Genomic DNA, 22489 nt, shown 5'->3' on the forward strand with positions numbered 1-22489 from the left:
CAGAGCCGTTGCTGGAACGTTGAGAGGGGGCCGAGGCCGGCCGAAGGGGCCCGGAGCTGAGAGGAGGCTTCGCCTCGTTCCCTTCTCCCTCCCCAACCCCCCCCTCCCCGCCTCGGGTCGGGGGAGTAGCGGGCGGGCGGGCGCCGCGGAACAAAGGTAACGGCACCGAGGCGGAGAAGGAGCCCCCCGGCCCCGTCGGCGGCGGGTGGGGAGGCTGCGCGGGGCCCCGGGGGGGACGCGGGGCCGGGCGGCGACGGGGCGTGCGTGCAGGGGGGAGGGGGGCGGTTGTTTTTCTCTCGCATCGAGACTGCGGCGGGACTCGCCGATCTTCCTCTCCCCCCCCCAAACACCCAGCGGCGGGGCGGGGGGAAGGGGGATCGGGTGCTGCCTGTGTGCGGGAGGGACCGGCGGCTTCTCCAGCCCCCTCCACCGGCAGACGACCGAGCCCCCTCCTCCACACACACACACGCACGCACACACACACGCTTCGTGTCCCCGACGAGCAGGTCGGGCCCCTTTCTCCCCGCCCGCCCTCCCTCCCTGTCCCCACTCCCTTCTTTTCTTCTTCCTTTTCTTCTCCTCCTCCGCCGCCTGCCTCCCTCCCTCCCTCCCGCCCGCCCTCTCTCCCTCCCCCCGCCCGGACCCGCTGCGCCCAGCCGGGGAGTTGCGGCTGTTGCTGCTGAAACTCCTGCCGCGGAGTCAGCGCTTTCCTTTATTGGGGGGGGGGGGGGGAGGAGCCGCCGCGATCCGGAGCCGCAGCCCCTACAAAAGCGTGCGTGTGTGTCGGGGGGGGCTGCTGCTACCACCACCGACACCCCGCTCCCCCGCCGCGCATACAGGCACTCTTCCTCGTACAATGGAGGAAGAGCCTCCTCTCCTCTCTCCCCTTTCTCTCTCCTCGGCTCCGCGCGGTAAAGTGGGGAGGGGGGGTTCCCAGGGCTGGGACCCCCGCGGGTCCCCTCCCGCCGCTTGGTGCCTGGGGAAGGGGCGCTGCGCCCTAGGGAGGCGGCCGGGGACGCCTCCCCCCCCTCCCGCGGCAGCCGGAGAGGCTGAGGGTGGGTTGTTGTTGTGGCAAGTTTCTCCTCCTCTGACAGAAATGGCGTCAATGGCAGCGAGTGTAGGGGAAGCCGCGGTGTGTGGGAGCTGGAGGGGAAGCAGCGGCCGGGGAAAGGGGGGAGGGGGTTAAGAGGGGAGAAAGGGGGGATCCGGGGAAGGAAAGGGGGAGTTTCGGGAGGAGCCCAGCGCCCCCACCCCGATGCCTGCCTCCCCTCCCCCCGCCCGGTGCGAGCGGCTGGTGCGGTGCCTTAGCGCTTTGTTTTAAATTCCAGGTCCAGCATCGGCCGCTCAGCCCCTATCGAGGTTTTTACCGCAGCCTGAGCTCATCATGAAGGTAAAACACTCGTTTGTGTGCTTGGGAGGGGAAAGAAGGGAGGGCTGCATGAAGAAATACTGTCCTATCTGTCTGTCCATCTGTCCCGACCCCGGTGCGAGTGAGGCTCGGTGCTGCTGCAGATCCAGACTGCGGGCTGCTTCGCCCCCACTGCTGTGTTTTGGTGCCTTAGCTCGTCTGCGGGCGGTGGGGCAGGCTTTGCTCCGCGGCGTTAGGCTGGGGGAAACTGTAAGTTCGCTGAGCGGGGTTTGTTCTCCTTCAGAAACATTGTTTGTAGGAGAATAAGGACATGGCTGCCTGGGCTGAGCTTGCTTCATGGAGGAGCAGGGGACAGTCACCCTGCTTGAGAAAGTAACGTTGCAGTGGAAATGCTGGCTATACAACGGTGTTTACTTGAGTAGAGGTTACAGGGTAGATTTACTTACTTTTTGTTTGTTATTAGGAGTTTTGTGGAATGAATGATCTTGATATGATCTGGGAGGGTGCATGTAAGAGATTCTCTGCAGTGAAATGATTGCTGTAAGGTGCAGAAAGATTTTCAAACAGGTTCTAATTTTCTTCTCAGTGGAATACGGTATTCACATGCCTTATTGTTGCCCATTTTTCTTCATTTAGGCCTTTCTAGACTATTTATTTTCAATATATTATGCAAGTTTATAGAAAAAAACCCCATATCAGTGTGTGGAAAAGATCTGTGTACCTAAAAGTAGTTTTTAACAACTGAGCTTGTTATTTTTGTATCATTTTGCTGATGATGTCTTGCTCAAACTGCCGTTTATGTTACCATGACCCTCATGTAATACAGCTCCCAGTCCTGCTGGGCTGCAGTAAATCTCATTTCAAAATACTGTAAATCTTATAAAAAATAATTGTTAAAACCTGTGATACACCATTTCTTTGGTATTTATGAATCAGAAAGAGAAGTCTGTGTGGGGTCTTGCACTATCAGTTGTGCCTACTGTCTGTGAGTATTATGTAAAATGTGTACCTAGTACTATATTCAATGCTGGAAATGGTAAATGGTACGGACTGTGTTAATTTCTAGATTGATCTGAGTTGCTGAGAACAAACTAAGTCTGTCTGTATAGCTGTTAAAGGTTTAGCATGTTGGTTTTTTTGCTTTGGTGACTTAATGACAGTATCTTTTAAAAAGGCATGTTTTAATTGCCCTCCCTATGATCTTTCTTTAACAAGTGTTAAGATCTAAAATATTGCACACGTCTTTCTTATTAAAAGTAAACTGTTTACGAATTTATAACAACAAGCTGTTGAAGTAGTATGATACAGAGCTTTCCAAATGTGGCTCATTGCCTGGTGGGGATTCAGGAGATGGAAGCAAGAGAAATAGGAGGCAGAAGCAAAAACACTTATTTAAATGACAGCTAAATTTACATACATTTCTAATATTCTTTTTCCATGTAAACAAATCTTGCTGTTACCATAGAGATTAGGTTCAGATACTGTAGTTACAGAGCCATATAAATATGTAGATAGACAGTTGGGAGGATGAGGAGGTCGGATCACAAGTGGAATGCCTGAAGTGCTCTGTGAAATAGTGATAGAGACCCACTTTACACTGAACTGAACATACAACAAATGCTTAAATATAAAGTAGCAAACACATAAACCTGTTAATAGAGCTATATTTTTTTTAAAAAAAAGCTTCCAACTTATTCTTCAATAAGATTTGGGCTACTGTTGCATTTTTATTTATTCATTAAATCTGGATTAATTCTGTCGGGGTGTTCGAATGCTACGTTTAAGTCTGCAATTTTTGCAGCGTTAAACTTCTATATGATTGGGATAACTATCAGTACTTTATTTACTGTGCCCTGTAATGTTAAGTGAGGTTAATCTGTAAGTCATTACATTGAAGCTTTAGTTATTACAGTGAAGCTTTTAACAGAATTGTAGCTCAACATAAATTTCTAAGATTCAACAGTCTAACCAAGACTGTTTTTTAAGACTTTAGGAGTAGTATAGTGCCAGTGGTCTTTCTGCTTGACTTAAATTTGTATTTTATTTTCTAAGTTTACAAGGATACAAGTTAGTCCAAGAAGAAGCAGTAAGGGAGAGTGCTTAAGAAAAATATTAGCTTTCTGTTTGTATCACCACAAGGTAACATTGACTATACTAGATCGAGATACTGTTAAACTATGACTATATTTGCGTGCATTTATTTTGTAAGTTGTTGAAAGACTGTGCCTCAAGGACACTTCAGCATGTAGAGGATTTAATGCATTAAGGCCTAGTCTTACTTTAAGTCTGCTGACTGCACGGTTGAGGCCTCTGTTTTGATTTATGCCTTGGTCATTCTTTCAGGTGCAGAGAGTTGTGTATTCCAGTGCATAGAGCATTAGAACTGGATTCCTTGTCGGTGTTTTTGTCTCTTTGGGTGAACTTGAACAACTCATTTGGCTTTACTGACTCCTTTTTCCCAACCTGTGTAGTATGGATAGAATGTTTGTAATTCTTTGTAAAACACAGTGAGGTATATTTAGGAAGAGTGCCAAATCATATTGATAGAAAGCTGTAAGTCACTCATGCTCTTGCATTTTGGAACCCTCTGAGACAAGAGAGGTGTGCTGCCTGTTAAGAAATTACCACCTGCAAAGGTGTTGGTGTAATTGTTATTGTGTGCTTGTTATTGTGATGTTCTACTAAATCAGGCTTTTTCCTGGGTTGAATGACCTCTGATAGTAGTTAATACAGTTGTATAAGTAATGGCTAGGATGATTCATATGTTGTAGTGAAATTTAGGGTTTTTTTTGTTTAACTTAGGCACCTTCTGCGTAAGGGTTAAGTATGTTTTGGAAGCATGTGGAATCTCTTTGATTATTTAAAAACTAATTGCATGCCATCAAATTACTACCTCCTAAGTAGGTAGCAATATATATAAAAACATTATTACAGTTTGTTTTTATTTTTTCCCCAAAGTTGGGAAATAAACTCCAGGAAAGCAGAGTCTCTGCTTTTAAAGAAAGAAATAAACACAAGCTCAGTTTCACCAATGATTTGTACTAAGAACTATTGTAAATGCTGCTCAGATTTTTAATGTGTATCACGGCGTTTGCTTGATATTCAAATATGTGAATGAGGGTAATATACCCGCAGTAGTTAAAAAGTTCACTGCTGACTAGAGATAAAAATAGTGGATATCCCAGAAGCTAGAGCAATGCACTACGAATTAAGTGATCTGAAATGATTGTTTAAGTGTCTTGATGCTATTTGCATGTTAATTTATTTCAGTCTGTAAAATATGAAATATTTAATGGTTTTAGATATTTCAATTTGGTAGTCCTAGATGTTCCTGAGTGCTAACTCAAAGCTCCCACACTAACAAATTAAGGAAGCTATGTGTACAGTTTATGGTGGATTTTTGTTTTGGTTTGGTTTTGATTCATCCTGAATTTACGTTTTGGTTTCAGTAGTCTTTCCTCGTGACGTCTCTAGCTATCCACAGAGACCACTGCTTTCCCTTAAAGCCAGTCAGTCTGTTGCTCGTATTCTCTGCCAGTACGGCAGGGGACAAAAGTGAAATATCCAGTAAACTTTTCAGTCACTAATTTCCACCTTCGAGCACAAGTCAGCTGAAAGTCCTATTGCTGTTATGCAGGCTGGAAACCAGTCATGGAATGTAGTGACCTTTCACTTTCTGGTTAACTGTTTGAATTACAGCAGAAATGGAGATCTGTAGAGGAGGAGTACCGTTAGAGTAGCTTTTGTGCTGGAGGTAGGAGAACAGGTAAGTCTCAAGAGGTGGTTTTCCCCTGTCATTTGTCTTTGCATTATGAAAAATGATTTTCTTAAATTCTGTCCTGATGTTCCAGCTTGAACAAGTGATCAGAGGCAGTTATTGACTTCCTCATGCTTGCACAATTATGTAGAAAGGAAAGCAAACACCACTTGCACCAAGCAATTACAAGTCATGTTGGAATAATCTATGTTATTTTGAAATTGGTCGTTTGCACTTTTGAAATGCCAATCTTGGTATATTTTACAGTAGCTAAACAACATGGAAGTCTTGAACTCCAGTCTGCATGTTTAATGTGTGACTGTTCAGTAGTTGAGTGTGTTGATAAGGACTCAAAGTTAATTAGACCACCTAGTGGAAAAAAGGCTGTGTTAGATTGAGAAGACTAAATTTGTAATAAACTATGAACATTAGAAAAGTTAAGTTGCCTGTATTATTATCTTCAAGTTGATGAAGGATTTTTGGATCAACACTCTCACAGCAGCATGACTATTGTATCAGGATACTGTCTAAGAAAAATATTAGTAGACAGAATAATGAATATGCATGTCTTCACTAGAACACTTTGAGATGGTTATTCAGTTCACTTTGTAATCTGAAACAAGTATTGTATACACGTAGCGCAGAAGCATGTGGTGATGCACATAGTGTGTCTGTGTTTTCAAAGAAATTCTGCATTTTAGTTGAGAAGTCTTTCAAAACAGTGCAATGGTTTTGAGGTATTAAGCTTTACAATCACTGTCAAATACTTAACCCAAATGCTTTGCTGGTCATGTAAACTAAAAAAAAAAGGGCTGACTTCAAGAAAGGTGGAAATGATACTGTTGTCGCAAATTGGTTTCAAATTTTTTTTAAAATCCTACAGATACATGCTCTTTCCTTACAAAGATACGCTTTTATAATAGGGTGAAGACTAAAAAAAAGTAAAGGGAGTTTGAGTTTTCCTCATTTCAAAAAGGTAACAAATTTTTATAGAAAACCAGCTTAAGTTTACTTGACACCCTAATGTGATACAGAGCCATCCAAATTTGTCAGTTTGTATTTACTTGAAAGTAGTTAATCTGTTATGAAATGCTATAGTAAGTTCTCTGCAGTTCTATTTACTATAATAGGCATTTCAGCTATTTTTACAGAAATGTAAAAATCTGAATAAACAAGGATCTTGAATGGTTTTTGCCTTAAATATGGTGCAGGTCACAGTTGAGAAATGTTGGTAAGTCAGGCTTGTATAGTTGCTTGCTCTTTAGTTGGTGTGCTTCAGTGAAAAATACTACTTTTTTGATTTTCCTATTTAGCACTTCCATTGTTGTCCAGTTACTGTGCTTACTACCACTCACTGGATATTTGCTTGTGTGTGCATGGAATGGATTTCAAAAAGCCTTTGGGCAATAAGGAAAATTATTTAGCCTTATGCATAAACTAAATGTTAGTGATTTAATATGTGTTTTAATAATTATTTTAAAAGGTTTCAATGGAAAGTCATAAATCTGGGTGGTGGGAAGTTGTGTTTTTTTTTTTTTTTGTTAACATGGGGTGACCAGATGAGAGGATATTTCAGGGAATTCAAGTATAGAAAAGACAGCAAGCGACTTTGATATTCTATACTAGACAAGACATCTATTTTCCTTCTGAAGATTAGTTTGAACCAGGGAAGAAATTCAATAAAGCCCTATTGTGCGCTTTTTTTTTTTTTTTTTTTTTTTTGGCTTGGAAGGCAGCATATAAAGCAGTCATGACCTGTTTAGCAAGAAGTGTTTATAAGCAAGCTCTGGAAAGGCAGCTGTGTGAGCCTGTCAGAGCAGGGTGGTGGAGGGTGTTGCTGAGCTACCTGTAGAAAACTAGGATTGAGGTGACCCACCTGCTTTATGTGTGACCACTGTGTGACAGTGACTTCCTTAGTGAGTATGTATTAATTAATTGAATGTGGACTACTATTTTGGGGTTTCCTGAACCTGTAGGGGAGCACTATGAAGATTTTTCTTAAGAGCTAAGCAGAAACATTGTACTGCCTATGAGAAGCATTTTCCTTACTGTTAACCAAAAGCAGTAGTCATTTCCAGTTAACCTGGAATTACTTGCTTCCATTGCTATTGTCTTTAAGCCTGTATGTCCTCTGGAGTGAAGAGGGTAGTCAGTACAGCAGAATCATCCAGTACTCCCAAATTACATAGGTTTTGATGGTTACTTTGGCAGACCACCTTAAGGAGCGTGCTGCTTAGAGACAGTGTTCATCAGTTGTCATTTAAGCTAAGTGTTGCACAGCAGATCACCCAGGTTGAACTACCTGGTGAACAACTGTTCTTAAGCAGAAGAGTGAGTTTTCTGTTGTCATTGTTTGATCTGTTGGTTTGTGATCCAACAACCTACAGCAAAGGATTTGGTTTCATAAGTAGTTTGTCAAATTAAGTTTCTATGGTCATGGAAGGATGCAGTCTTGTCTCCTTCTTCCACTCCTGGCTGTTTATTTTTGTTGTATTTTGTGCTAGTAGTCCATTTATGTGGTCCCAGGGTGGACTGAATCAAACTGAATCAAACTCAACAACAATCAAATATATATACTTTTCAGTTGCAGCCAGAAACTGACTTGGCTGATCCCTACCATTGGGATGGAGGAAGGAAGGAGAGGAAAGCAAAAGTGCACTGGGACTGATTTGGTTTGGTTTAAACTGCTTGTGAACACACCTTCTGCCCCATCCCTCTGCCAAGTTAGCAGTTTGCAGTCATTAGCCTAAACATTTTGTAAACTGTGTACACATGAAATTGCCATAGAGGTTCTTCTAGGCTTGCTTACTAGCACGAACACTGCACTTTTTTACAGGTTTGAAGTCCATGTTTTCTAGAAGGTGTTGAGTGAAAAGATTAAATGGAATTGATGGTGTGCCTTGAAGGTGATGACTAAAATTTAGGTTTTGATAGGATAAACATTGATTTCAAGTTCAAAAGATGGAGAGGTTTTAAAGAAGAGATAGTACTAGAGACAAAAAAGAAAGTATTTAAAGTATTTTTTAAGGAGACCAACATAAGCTTTGCTTCCTGCACTCCCCTCAAGTTTGTATTCAATACTTGGGAAGAATACCATTAATAATAATAATGTCTTCCCCCCGCCCCCTCCCCCCCCCCCCCCCCCAGTAGCGAAACAGGTGGTATTATATTTTTCTGCAGAAAAGTATTTATAAATATTAGATTCTTGTCCTGTAAAGGTTGCAATCTTTGTGTAATTAATATTACATTATAATTAATTATACAATTATAATTAATACATTTTGACAATAGGTATTTTTACCATTGGGTGGAATAATTAAGCAATTGTGCTACCTTTATTCCAAATCAGAACAGTTGGAAACAATAATCTGGGGAGAAATTACATCACTCTGATAAGGAAATCAAAGGGAATAGAAGTCAAGCTTTTGATTCTTTGTATATTAAGAAGGCCCATCTGTTTATGGGTAGATAAGTGGAGACCCAGTGACAGTCAGGAGTTCCGCCAGTTGGAGGTGATAGAGGAACATGTACGACACTTTGTGCTTATTACCAGAAACTTAATGCAAAAATTTGGATGACATTCATTGTCTTCCGTTCCAAGAACTGTGGTTCTTAGTGAGCTTTTGTCTGGGATCCTTTCCTTTTTCCCTCTTAGATGACCTTGTAACCTACTACTGTTGATTGTTTACACCATCCTTCTAAGGGCAGAGAAATGGGGTTTGACTTTGGCAAAATTCAGAACCAAGTGTATCTGATACAAGGTTTCAGCTGGTAATAAATAATGTAATAGGGAGTAATTCTTTTGTGTGTTTGTTTTTTCACATTCTCTTCTGATCTGAAAAAGTGTTTCAGTTTGTGGCAGGGCAACCTGATCCACTGTGATTTTTTTTTTTTTTTTTCTTTCAGATTTTCAGCTGTCCTCTCAACAGCGGATTGCAAGTGCTAAATCTCTTATTTGTACATTTAAAATCGTCCACTTCATATTTTCTTAAAGCAGAATTCTTAAATTCAAAAATTCTTAAGAATATAGAATGCATTATTCTAAGATCACAAAAAAATGCTTTAAATTAATTTATAATGGTGGAAGGTAGACTTTCCAATACCCTGTATGCGTGTATAAGTGAAAGGGTTTAGGCTTAATCTTTTTGTTAATGTAACTTTTTTTCCTGAGAGAAATAGTAAGGAGTTGAGACATTTTGGAAATGAGTACATGTTATACCAGCACTTCAGAATTCAGGAATTTCTTATGGAATACAGGTTTTCACTTTTTAACTTCTGCTGCTGCGCTGCTTATTGAAAGATAGATGTTGCTATAATATTAAATCAATGTTACCTGAAATTAAATCACTAAACTTAGAAATAAAATATACATAATTCTTAATCTTTTGCTTCTATAAATAAAAAAGCAATTTTGAAAGCATGGCATTCAGGCTTTTAGAAGCAAGTAAAGTGAATGAGTTGCTTTTGTTATATTCAATATAGTAAGACAAATTCTCTTTTGATGACAGCGAAATAATATATCAGTGATAGAGAGATAGGTGCATGTCCCCCTAGGACAGACTTTTTTCACTGGTAATGTACATGGCATTGGTAGCATCTAGATAACCTACTGACAGTAGGTCAGCTTTAAATGAGTGGAATGTTTTTATTTATATGTCTTCAGGAGCCCTGATTTCAGTTCATTAAAATGATACTTACCCGATTTTGCATTAAAATAGTCCAGTCAGAAACATGTAGGATTGTTCTCTAACTTGTGCAACAGCACTTAATTGAGCATGTGAAATGGTGTAATAAAATCTTAATTATGGTCTGACAATAAATATCAAACATAGCATCTATTATGAGGAATAAAAATCATTCATGATACTCAAGCTGGCCTGATCAAGTTTCTCTAGTTGTGTATATCATATTTACTTAGTTGGAATTTTGAGGAAGCAAATCAGCTTTTATGCTCTTCATAGAAATATATTTAAAAAAAAAAAAAGTTAAGATGGTATACGATGGTATACTTCAGGTGCTTGATTCCAGACATATCGAGATACAGTTCCAGTACTTTGCTATCTTATTGCTGTAGCTGGATATCTTTACTGCGCTTGCTCAGAATTAAACTTGGAAAGAAAAAAAAACATGCACTGCCATAGTTGAATGCAGTCTGCAAATGGGACTACCCTTTGTTTACAAGAAAACTCCTTAGTCTTAGAGGAACTGCAACATCTTTTCTTTTGTCTGGCAGTTTCTCTTGATACAGCTTTTGTGCCCACTGAAACAGCATTCCAACCAAGTACAGGCACGATACAGGCACGAGTATGTGGGCACACATCGATTACTTAGAAGGGCCAGTGTGAACTCTATACCTGAGTATTCTGCTTCTAGCAGTGGTGATGTACAATATTTCTGTGAAAGCAAATATTACAGTGGGCTGATTAGTCATATGGTAGTATTGGAAGATTAGGTTTATTCTTTAAGCTGTGTATTTCAGAATTTCTCTTCAGTATCGTCTTAGGCTTAGGGAAAAAATGCTGATCATAAAAATATAATTAGAATTTCATTGGCATATGTAGTTGATACTGCAACCTGCTGATTTGACAGAGACACTGATGTTTTATTGATAGGCATTGTGAGAATGCTGCGTTGTCTTGGGTACCAAAGACCTCTTGGGATGCCTCTTGAACTTTTGAGAACAGAATGAGGTTTCACATGAAAAGTAACAGCAGAATTGTTGATGTACAGAAGACTATCAAGTAAAACTTGGATAGACTTTTTCTCTTTCACTTTAGTAATCCCAAATATTACTTTTTGAAAAGAGGCTAAAAAAATGAAGGTTTTAGTATAAGAGGCTTAAAGACTTTTAAGAAAAAAAATGGGTTTTACAAAATAGCTTCAGCACACTTGAAAGCAGTGAATAGAGTCATCTATCACCTATGTAACTTCAAAAATTTTACTGTCTGTTTTTTAACATGTCAAAGGGTTTTGTGGAATCAGATCAAGGATCTTTCCTTAAATAGCCACTCCCTGGAAATGGCTGCCATTAGTCACAGGCTAAGCCAGCTGAAGATATTTTGGAAACAGGTGCAGCGATGAGTAGCCAAAGAAACTGAAGTGCTGGGTAGTTAAATTGGATAAAAGGTATGAAACAGGTAGTTTAGGTCCTTTAATTCCTTATCCTTTGAAAGCCAACCTAGCTGAATACTAGCTGCTTGTGTATTGTTCTTATTCCCTATAGTACTATGGTGGCACTTTTACTTTCTGTGTAGCACACATCTAAAACATGTTAAAACTATTCATAATTATGCAGCACTTGACAAATCTCCTCTTAAACTCATTTTCAGCCAGTTATTTCTCTTTTCTTAATATCTGTGTTACTTTTAATGCTTGTGTTCTTGGTTTGCTATAGGTATTGTCTGATGGAAAATTCTTGAAAGGGCTTTCAAATAGCAGAACTTAGTTGAACAGGAAAGCTTGCATCTCTGCTTTGGATAATTGCCATATTGATTATATTTAGTTTTTTTCCCCAAACCTCTTCTTGCAAACTTTAAGCTTAAATATTGAACTCTTACACTTAGATAGAGAAGAGCTCTGGAAGACAAGTGCTGTTGTGGAGAGGGATAAAAAAGCCAAATGCTAAATTTTCTTGTAATACCCCTGCTACTGACCATGCAGGAATATTTGGTCAGTAGTATTCTCAGAAAACGTGTTGAGATGGCAGAGAAGTTTGTAGGTGTGCTTATATTTGTTAGATTTCTACAAGTTATGAATTGTGTTCCTACAAGTTAGGAAACTTGTAGTTGAATATTCTTAAAGGAACACTGTAGTTTATATGAGGACAAAAGGCAAAAAATAAAAATTATGAAATTAAGTTTTCAGTTGTAACTACTACATTTTTTTTTTTTTAATACCTGTAAAAATGTACTGAGTTACATATGACTTCCTTCCGAACACATAGTCCTGGTATTTCTTTCTGTTAATCTGGGGAAAGTGGGACATGCAGAAAAATTGTTGGCTTTTTGCAACTTGGGGAGTGGGTGGACAGGAGTTAGAATTTATTTAACAGTTTGAGGAACTGTCCATCTGATAGAAAAGTGCAATGTGAAAAGTAATTGTCTACATTTTTCTGGCAGAAGATTACATTAGTGAAAACAAAGTTTATTCAATAGAAATATTCTGCCACAGCAAGACTCTTTAAATTTAACATCTCCTGTAGTAGCTCAACTGGAAGTTGATTTGAGGTACAGGTTGCCTTGTGATATGATTTGGGAAAGCAGCATTGTGATTTATGTTGGAATGACTTTGGGTTCACTTACTTGTTTCTTCTCTTGGGAAGTTTACCGTGCAATGTTGTGCAGAGAATCCTGTGCCAATATGGATGTAGTCTGCTTGTCAGAGTACAAAACTCAGCACGAGTTAAAATTTACTGTAGTTTCTTTAGGTAAATTACTTACTATACTAATTTCTGTGCTGCCCTAGCTACCCAGTCTTCAGATTAGTTAAGGCATCTATATTCTGCAAGGATGTAGATGTATCATATTTCAACAGTGGCCCAACAGGTGCTGGTAAGAAAACACCAGTAGATTTAACAGAAAATAATGCTCTTTCTTTTCCAGGCTCAGATAATTGATTATGTGGATTATATAGCTGCAGTCTTAACCAATGTACTCTCTGCTCTTCTTGAGTGGGAGCTTTCTGTACTCTTAACTAACCGTTTTATAGTAGTGGCAGGCTACACTTAATTTGAATCTGTTTCAGTGCTGCTTAGAGGCTTGTGCATAGTGCAAGTATGTGTATAGTCATGTTAATACTTCGTTTCTTTTAATCTTGCTTGTGTCTGACTCCAAAAGCTGTCTTCTGAGTGTCTTTAATGCAGTGGTTTTCAACCAGTCATCTGCAGGTGCTGTGGGTTCTGTAGCCTGCTTCTGAGGAGATCTGAAGATGCATAATTAAGACAAGCAAACTTGTTGCTGGTAGGTCTGTTCGTTATTCAGGGACCTTATAGCTCCACTAGAATTTTTGGGGAAAAACAGTACATTGGAAAGTTTAAAAAAACTTTGTCTAATGCAACTGTCCTTTTGTAATTATATTTTTTTGCATATATATAATCCCCTCTTTCTTGCACATATAATAGCAGGTACCTTAAATTGCTATGGTTTTTTGCCCTTCCCTTTTTTGACTGTGGGAAGAAGTTGAAATTTTTTTTACTATTATTTACTATCTTTTCTATATAGAAAATTATTATGTAGTTATATATTTGTGCTGTAGTAGGACTCACAGGCAGTTCAAGGATAGTAAGACTGTACTCCAGACATCATAAAAAGATGCATGTACAGATGCATGCATAAAAAGCCTAAGGTACTACTGATGTTTTGCACGTGTATAGTTATTGTATGCTATTTGTATCTTAAGTAATGTAATGTTAAATAATTGTTTATTAGGAAGAAGAATCCTCTTCATAGGAAGTTGGATCGAAAAAATCTGTATTTGCTTATTGTAAAATGGAAAGAACATAGGAAAGGATAATTTGCAGGACACTGAAAAGTATTTCTAGAAGGTATCATGCCAAATACATTGCAAAGACACCAGTATAGATATACATATAAAGCATAATACTTTTAATCTCTGCTTTTCAAAATTTATGCTGCAAAAGTAATAGTGGTCAGGTTAACATGTATTTATATATACACCACCCTCCAAACACATATGTATATATTTTAGTATCTAGAAATTATCTACAGTTCTTTAAAAGGTTCAGTTTGTTGGCTAGCTTGCCTTTTAATTTAATTCCAGTTTTATATTCCTGTTACATTAGCTGTTTCAATGGCATAATTGTGGCATAGGGAATTCCAGGAAAGCCAAGTATAAGGGCAAACTATTTTTAAGCCAAAATATTGCACTCTTAGTATATTAGTTGTTTTATCCAAATGAGACGTGTTTTGTTAGCTCTTGTGTAACGTTTTCCCCCTGGAGACTAAAGAATAGCAGGTTACTGATGAGGAATAAAAGGGTAGTTTACACCAGGAGTGAAGATCTGCCAAAATGTTCCAAATAAGGATTTGCTTACACTAAAACCTAAGGAAACGTCTAGGGATTAGTGTACGCATCTAGTTGAATTCAAAGATTGTCCGAAACCCAAAACAAATGAAAAATGTTTGATTTTGGCTGGTTTACAAAATGAGAATCTTAAAAGTTTTTGCTGGCACTGAGCTAGAAAGGAAGAAAGACTGTTGGTCTGTGTATGCTAAATCTGCTGAAGCCAGTGGAGAAATTTGTGGGCAGTTGTGCAGAGCAAGTCACTGGAAAGCAAAGGAGAGACTGGTTTCATCGTTTTTAAGTGCATCTTCAGGTTCTATTACTTGTGTTTGGATCTTAGTGAACCTGAGATGAAAACAACCTGTTTGGAAAAGCAGGAGAAAAGCAAATGGCAAGTTGGTGGAGAGAATAGAACTTTGAGGCTAGGTTTTTTGTGCTTTATGCTTTTAATTTAATGTAATCTGAAATGGGGACTTAGATGACAATATCTCCACCAAGTGTGAATTTTGCAGAAGAAACTAGATGCCAGAGGTGTAATTGACTGACGTTATCTTTGTAGTGATACTTAGCCTTCCTTTACTTGACTTTTTTTAATAGCAATGTCAGGCTCTGTGAAGGGGGGAGGAAGTCTGCATAGCCATATTCCTGTAACTGTAGTGTGTCTTTGAGTGCATGTGCTGTGTCAGACGGTGCTAATGGGCTTCCCAGGTTAAATCCACAGAAGACCATGAGACTATTGATGTATTTTGATCTCTTTGCCATTATGGATGTAACCTAAAACTCAGGTTTTCTGGATCTGGCGCATTTTAGTGTCAACCACTGCTGTTAAACTCGATGGAGTTAAGGTTTATCCTTCCCTCTGCAAGGCAATGACTTGTTCTGAGGAATCTTGCTTGTCCAGCTGTATGGTTCTGGAGAGCTTTCTTGTTCTACTGTAGATCTCTGCTCCTTGAAGGCCTTTTAAAGGTTGTTTCAACATTGTCTTGGTACAAGTTCTCTGTAGTCCGGTCATTAAATGTCACACTTTCTGGAAAGTCAAAGCCAACATACTGTTATTTTTGGCAGGACTGGTCCCATTTATAAATTGAATTAAGCTGAGTTTCTATTTTGTGGGAAATTCTGAACTTTTAAAAATTCATCTTGAAATTAGTTCTCAGTTTAAGATTGGACTTCTTATTTTACAAAAACATGTTAATAAAAAAACCCACCTATTTTGTTTGGTTCTGTAAAATAGTGGTAATTGTGCTTTGCTAGTTTCCTGTAAAATCCAACACTCAGTCTCTTCCTACAGAATGTTCAGTTGAATCAATATTTTTTTCATCTGAAGAAAATGTTTCATTGGAAAAGCTAATACCTGTTTTGTTTGCAAATAGAGTGCAGCGGATATAAAACTTAACTTAAACTCTTTTTTTGAGTGCTATCCAAATAGATTAGACTTTGAATACAAACTTGCATTTGACCTTGCATATACTCCACTACTGAAGTGCTTTCAGCCAGTTTAAGGCCTCTTCAGGGATTTAGTGGAGATGTTGGATTGAAAGCTATTTGTTAGATGCCCAGATCTCTGTCTTGCATTCAGGGATGAAATTCAGTTTAGAGGATCATTTGAAGAAGAGGTAGTGAGCTTGATTATCTAGTTATTTAAAAAAAAAAAAAAAAAAAACTAGCGCGGTAAATGTTATCTTCCTTATCCAGCTAGGGGCTTCATACATTTAATTTTTAGAATTTGGAAAAAAGTTAGAAGTCTAGAGCATGCAATGAAGAGGTAAATCTAGAAAATACTATCATACACACACATGAAATGGTGGGGAAGAGGAATATTTTCTAGTTTTTGAAATGTCTATTTTTTTGCAAGAACTTTACAAATTCTAAACAATTATTATGGAGTGCTGCTTCATGTTGCAGTTTGAGGCAGACTGCCAATTTACCCATTGATTTCTCTTCTTATACTTTGTTAACTCTGGTGTTTGATCTTACAGTGAAATGATTCAACTCACTAAAGTGGAATAAAACTAGTTTAGCAAAAGTAACAGAAACAAATAGCTATTTGTTGAATTGGTGGGTTGAATCACTTCAGAGTTTGAACAAAGGCGTACCAGAACTGATGCAAAAGGGAGGATGGACAGGGATGTAGATTTCAGTTTGGAGGGCCAAGGCCTTAACCTTTTACAGTTGCAAGTTGTTAATTCAACTCACAAAAGAAACATGAAAGAACACACCATCTCTTTAACTGTTGGTGCTGATCCTGTAGCAGCAGCACCTCCACCCCCCAGTTTCAGAAATTTGACAACTACTGTTGGCAGTAGGTAGTGCCTGTTACCGGTTTTGATTGTTTAAACCCATTTTGATTGATTGATTTTTGATGGCTATGTATTTTTTTGTTAGTTTTCTACAGGTAGACAGATCATAGAATATTTATCCTAGCATTCCTGGCTTTATTCTTAAAGGACTGAATTGGTTCTAGACTGGTTTTCTAACTTTGCATAATGATCAAAATTGCATCCTGACGATCATTCAAAATTACCAGGAAAAAAAACAAGTAAATGAATGTGACTTGCATTCAGAACAGTTCTGTTTGATAGATTCCTAGCATAAAGAAACCATATACTTGTTTTCTACCAGTTAGGTCTTAAAGCACTGAAGTTTTTACAAGTTTCCTGTTGGTTCTGTATCATTCAGGGCTGTTGTGATAGCTTCTTGCTATTTTGTCAGCTCATACAGTTCTTCTCAAGACAAATCCATATTTTGATTCTTATACAGATAGTTGTGTATTTTAGGTTGCAAATGCAGCAGAAACCCTGCATGTTAGTAATTTCTCACTTAAACTCAGATTCTTTTTTCCTTAGCCCCCATTTTTCTTCTCCTCCTCCCAAATTTATCTAAAGGGCCTATTCCATCTGTTCCTTTTAACAGATGAAGCATTATGAATATCACCATTTCAGAAATCTAATAAGCAACTGTATTAACTACAAGCTATGTTACCAGTTTTTTTGTAAGTACTAAGAAAAATGCATTATGAAATCCTAATCCATTATAATGGGATGCCTTTGAGGCTAAAAAACCCACAGCTGTAATAGCCACAAGATTGCAGGATTTCAGAGCAATGAATATGAGGACAAGGCAGCCAGCTTTGGCCTAGATAATTTGTTGAGAGGAAGTGGGGACTGACTGCAACAGTTGAGCTTTTAAAACTAAAGAAGCGAACAGATTGTTGCTGAGCGGAGTTATGTACAGTGTGTTTTTAAAATTAGTATTATGAGAAGTAAGTTGAGCTCTAACCAGAGATGAAACCATGTGCATACTTCCTGTCTGTCTGAGACATCGCACAAGTGCCTGGGGGTGGAAGAATGAGTTTTGACACACATCAGCACATATCAGAAGTGGTAAAGCTGGTATTTCTTTTGCTGGAAATGGATAGAGTGGTTTTCCTGATCACTTTGATTGGCTATTTAGTACATGGGGTAATTCACAGAATCTTGAAAAGCACAGGTAACTCTTCAGAAGTCTTTCCTGTTCCATAGCTGCCTTTATCACAATATTTTGCTTTAATTGTGGGAGTTCCTTGTTGATACGCAATTTGAATGTGAATAACTATAGCCAGATCAGGCTTAGTCTGAACTACTATTTCGAAAACTTTGCTTGATCATTCCTTTAATATGTGTTTAATAAGACTGTTGATTTAAAGCCTCGAAAAGATGGAATATTTATTTCATCCCTTATGATCTCTTCAAGTAGCTAGTTACACATAATAATAATAATGTCCTTTTTTTAAAACTAAAAGCTCTGTTCATCCTGAAGCCATCTGCTTTTTTTAATGCCCTAGTCTGCACGATTAAAGAATCTTGCAATATTGCTGCTTTTCTATGCCATGAAAGAGCACTTTAGTCTGGCATTATAGGCCAAATCCAGTGAAGGACTGTAGCTAGCTAACCAGTGGGTGTTTGTGATACTCTGTACGAGTGAGGGCACTACATAAGTCTCCTTTGTATTATGATCATGCAGGCATGTGGCACTGGATGTTCTGTCTGCTGGGCAGAAGGAGAATTAAGTCAGGTATGAGCGCTTTATGAAGTAGTGTAGAATCTGTTGGATGGTTAGCACAGGACTTGTCTGCAAGCACCTATGACTCGTTCAGGCTTCCCATTTCCTTTAAGGTCGTTCATGTCATGGATTTGCATTAGTCTGGATCCTCTGGAGGAGTGAACTGGGTGCATTATTCAATAAAACAAGATTCCCAGGACACAGAATCCAGAACTTTGCACTAGCTGCCTTTTAATCTGAGGTTTTAGCATCTGGGACTGAAGACAGCTAACAGGCTAAGCTGAGGAACCATCAACAGTCAGCACACTTGCTAGAGTTTCATGGTATGGTATGTGCCACATTAACAGTTTGTTGCTATTGAAAATGGAACATGCTGCATGCTATTTCCTCTTCCCCTGGGGGGCAGGTCTTGGGGAAAAATAGCCAAAAAAAAATAAATGGAACATGAGGCACTGTCATAGTTATGCCCAAAAGGCAAATGTTATGCTGAAACATTAAAGTATTATTTGAAAATGGTGTTAAATAATGTTTGCTTCTTTTGTGATCAATTAGGCCACACCTGTGTCTGTTTTGGGGCACCAGCTTGAAGAAATCAAGCTCCAGAGGAAAGCAATTAGAAATACAGGGTGTCTTAAAAATATGGCCTATAGGTAAAATTTATACAATAACTTGGGGGGAGGGTGTTTGCTTTGGTTTTTTTTTTTATTTTTATTTTTATTTTATTTTAGAGATGAGATTACTCCAAGGAGTCACATCTTTTGAAAGCTGTAAAGCAGAAGCAAACTGGTCTCCATGTGCGGTATTGATAAGATAAGAAATAACAGCAGCAAGGAATATTTAGATGAGGTATTATGGAATACTCTGTAAGCACTGGAATATGTTGCGTGCAGATAGTGTGGAATATTCAGCCCAGAATTTAAGAGCATATATGACAGACATCTGTTATTTATAATGCAGCTAAAATGATCTTACTGAGAGGAACGGCCTTGATAACCTTTTATGTGTAATTAAGTTTTTGTTTGTTTTTCCCAGGAATCTCATCCATCCTAATTGAATCTTCAATAAAGGGGTTAGATTAAGTTATTTCAGTCTCTATGTAGGTATTTTCTAAACTAATTTTCATAGTTCTTTCTGAATGTCTTGTCCCTGGCCAGCAGTTTTACACTGAATGACTAGACAGCAGTTGAGGGAGGATGGCAGAGTTAAAAATCCCCTCTATGGTCTAAAATTTCTTGTGTTACTGTATGGTATTAGCCATTCTATACTACCATGCTTTCAGTAGACTCTTGTGTACAGTTGGCTATCTGCTACAAACACATTCTGTGTCTAGAACCACAGTGCACATGTTCGTAGTTCCTGAATGCTTAGATTTGTGCATAGCTTTGATGTGTAGATCGGTTGTGCTTAATTTACCAAATAATCTGTCTTTAGGAGGGACTGATTCTTAATCAATAAGAAAAAGGCTGTATTTTCACTTTGTTTCATATTTTCATTTTTTTGTTTCATAGTGGTTGACAGTTGCATGTAGCTTTGACATTACTTTTGGTACTCTCCCATCGCTCTCCTAGTTAGCAACAGTGGCAAACCCCAAATCTAAAGGCTACGCATGATTTTTTTTAACTGGAGTAATTACATAATTTAATGTGTTATTCTGTTATATTTTTTATGTGATATTAAAAAAAAAGTTTTTCATATTAAATTACAGATCAGCTACAGTTATGATTTCATACAAATATACAAAATAACATATTAAATGCTTAGAATTTCAGAATATAATTTCATCAATACATATTTTAACATTGTAAGACTTAAGAAAATCATAGCTGTAGTTACTGAATTGACTTGGGTCAACGTTTGAGAAATTTCATTTTGCTGCGAGGTTTTGAATTAGTACATCAACCTTTCTGCTTTCCCTTTTTGTCTAATCTAGGAATAAAAACAAATCCTCCCCCCTTTTCCTTCCCAATAATTAGTTTAGAAAGTCTTGTACTAAGTATGGAAAGAAACCAAGGTAAGAAATTGTATTTGCTGAAAAGGCAGTCATGGATTATGGTTTGTTTTGGGTTTTGTTTTTTAAGGTTCAGTTTTTCAACTTGGTATGAATTTGCTTCTGAAGTTTTACACAATAGAAAATAGGTTTTAAAACAGATGATTATAAACAGAAGCTTAATATGCTATAGTTTAGTGAAAAAACCCAACGTTCTTAGATAATGATCTGATTTTCACTTCTATTCACCATTCCTGTTCTTGCTATCAGTTTTAGTATCTAAAAATATTATATTTTTTCTGTCAACCAAAATGACAGTATTTTTATCAGTTATCTAGATTTGCTGTAGAATACAAAAAATCCCTTTCACATATATTTATTTTCCTGTTCTGCATAGTGTTATATTGATATTTTTTTTTAGAACGTATTAAAAAGAAAACAATCATTAAATTATCTTTAACTGGAACTAGAAATATTGCCAAAGAATTATCAAATTGTTTTAAAAACTGTGTTTTTTTTTCTCTTGAGATTTCATTGACTGTTGATTTTTCAGACTTCACATAGTCCTATATTAGTCACTTCATTATTTTGCTTAGGAACAGCCTTGACTGGTTTGTTTGATTAAACTATCAAATAATCTTTGTTCCAATCCATTTGGAACACAAGCATATCATTATCATATCATTCTTTTCAGTGCTTTGAAACATCCCAAGTTTTTCATAGTGTAAGCAGCATCTGTAGACAGAATTGTGGCACATTTTTAAAAGAGGCAAATTATCAAGACCTAATAATTTAAATAATGCTCCTAAGCATTATCTGAAGCTTTTATTTGGGAAAAAAAAAAAAATGTTTCTCAAGAGAAAGACTTAATCTAACTTATTGTCAAGTGCAAAACAGGTATCAAGGACATCCTTTTTACTAAATTATTTTACCCTGTAGTAACAAACATGTTATTTCTTGCTTCCTTTTTTTGACTTAAAATTCTTCGTACTTGAATGCATTTTGGTTCTTGCACTAAATACATGAAATCTGAAAGACTTCTTCAAATATCTGTGACTAAAAGAGAAGTCTTCCTGCAGAAGCTCCTTAATTTCAAGTTAATTTTTTTTTTATATATATATGTAGAAACTTAATGTTCAGACTTCACTTGGAACATACAAAAGAAATGTACCATCTGACGTTCTAAACTATAATGCTGAATAGTTTTGAGTATTTCGTTAAACCTTACTGAAAAATTGCAATCTGTTAGCTATGGCAGTGATTGATTTCAAAAAAGATTTTATATTCAGGGGGATAAACAGCGGGAGCAGGCATTCAGAATAGCTTTACTTCACGTGGCCTTTCAGCAATACAGAACAAGAGAAGAGACCTATAGAAGGAATTGTAAAGAATTGGCAATATTTTTAGAGAGACTGATCAGCAGTTCTGGAGTGTTTGATTAAATATAACATTTTATGGAGTGATATGTTATATTGATGGAAAGAATTCAGATTTCCATTCTTAGGTCTCAAAGTACTAGAGAAACATCAAATGCCTACTTGCCTTTGAGTAACATATGCATTAGCCCCATTCTGCAGACTTGATAGTTGGTACATGCCTGCTGGGTTGTATTGTTGAGCAGGAAGTCTGTGACCAAATTAGGAACAGAATCAGAACTCAGTGGGTTTTATTCAGTGTGGTAGGAAAAAAAGCCACCCTAAATACTGTACATTTTTTAAGCATAGTCACTGTTCTGGATTTGCTGTTTTGAATGGCAAATTAGGTAATTACAGTTTGAATGTTTGGAAATGACACTACTCAGTAAATTTCTGGATGGAGAATCAAGTTGCTCTTTGCCAATGATTAAGATAGACTCACTTTTAAATCTTTTCTTTGAAATTTGCTCATTTCCTGAGTAGAGTTAAAATATTTTTATAATTCTATATCCATCAACTTAGTGTTGTTCCAAAAACAAACAAACAAACAGAAGTAATGGGATTACTAGTTCCATACAAATTCAACTTTACACAGATAAGTAAAAATAATAAAAATCCATTTAGCCTTTAAAAGATACATTAAATAAAGGAAGAGTTACCTGTGGTTACTGAATTGAACCTCTTGTTTTGAGTCACTTGGTCCTTCATGATCTCAGAACCTGTAAATCCTTCCCACGTAGCTCGTTTTTATTCAGAGAGTAAAACCAGCTGTTGTGCCTTTTCAAGACTTTAAGAACTTTAAATAAGCTAGGGATTGAACTGATCTTACTGAATAATTTGAAATAAAGAAAGTATTCCCTTTGCACCTGTAGAGAATGCTAAAGCTGACAGAAGTTGGT

At 37.8% G+C, this 22489-nt stretch overlaps 1 protein-coding gene across 2 annotated transcripts in view; it reads left to right on the top strand.

The window, feature by feature from the left end:
* Window positions 1–79: 79 nt before the first annotated feature.
* Window positions 80–22489, top strand: part of ARID4B (AT-rich interaction domain 4B) — a 91752-nt gene continuing 69342 nt past the window's right edge. Inside the window, exons 1-2 of one of the 2 annotated variants that reach the window (XM_082480378.1) lie at window positions 80–156; window positions 1329–1390. In XM_082480378.1, coding sequence (XP_082336504.1) covers window positions 1385–1390 — 6 coding nt within the window. In that variant the 5' untranslated portion in view covers window positions 80–156; window positions 1329–1384. Of the gene's footprint in view, window positions 157–1328; window positions 1391–22489 lie in introns of those variants that run through there. The other variant, XM_082480377.1, reaches the window with a different exon arrangement.

Source organism: Vanellus vanellus (assembly GCF_965231255.1).
Source record: "Vanellus vanellus genome assembly, chromosome: 3".
Taxonomy (NCBI): Eukaryota; Metazoa; Chordata; class Aves; order Charadriiformes; family Charadriidae; genus Vanellus; species Vanellus vanellus.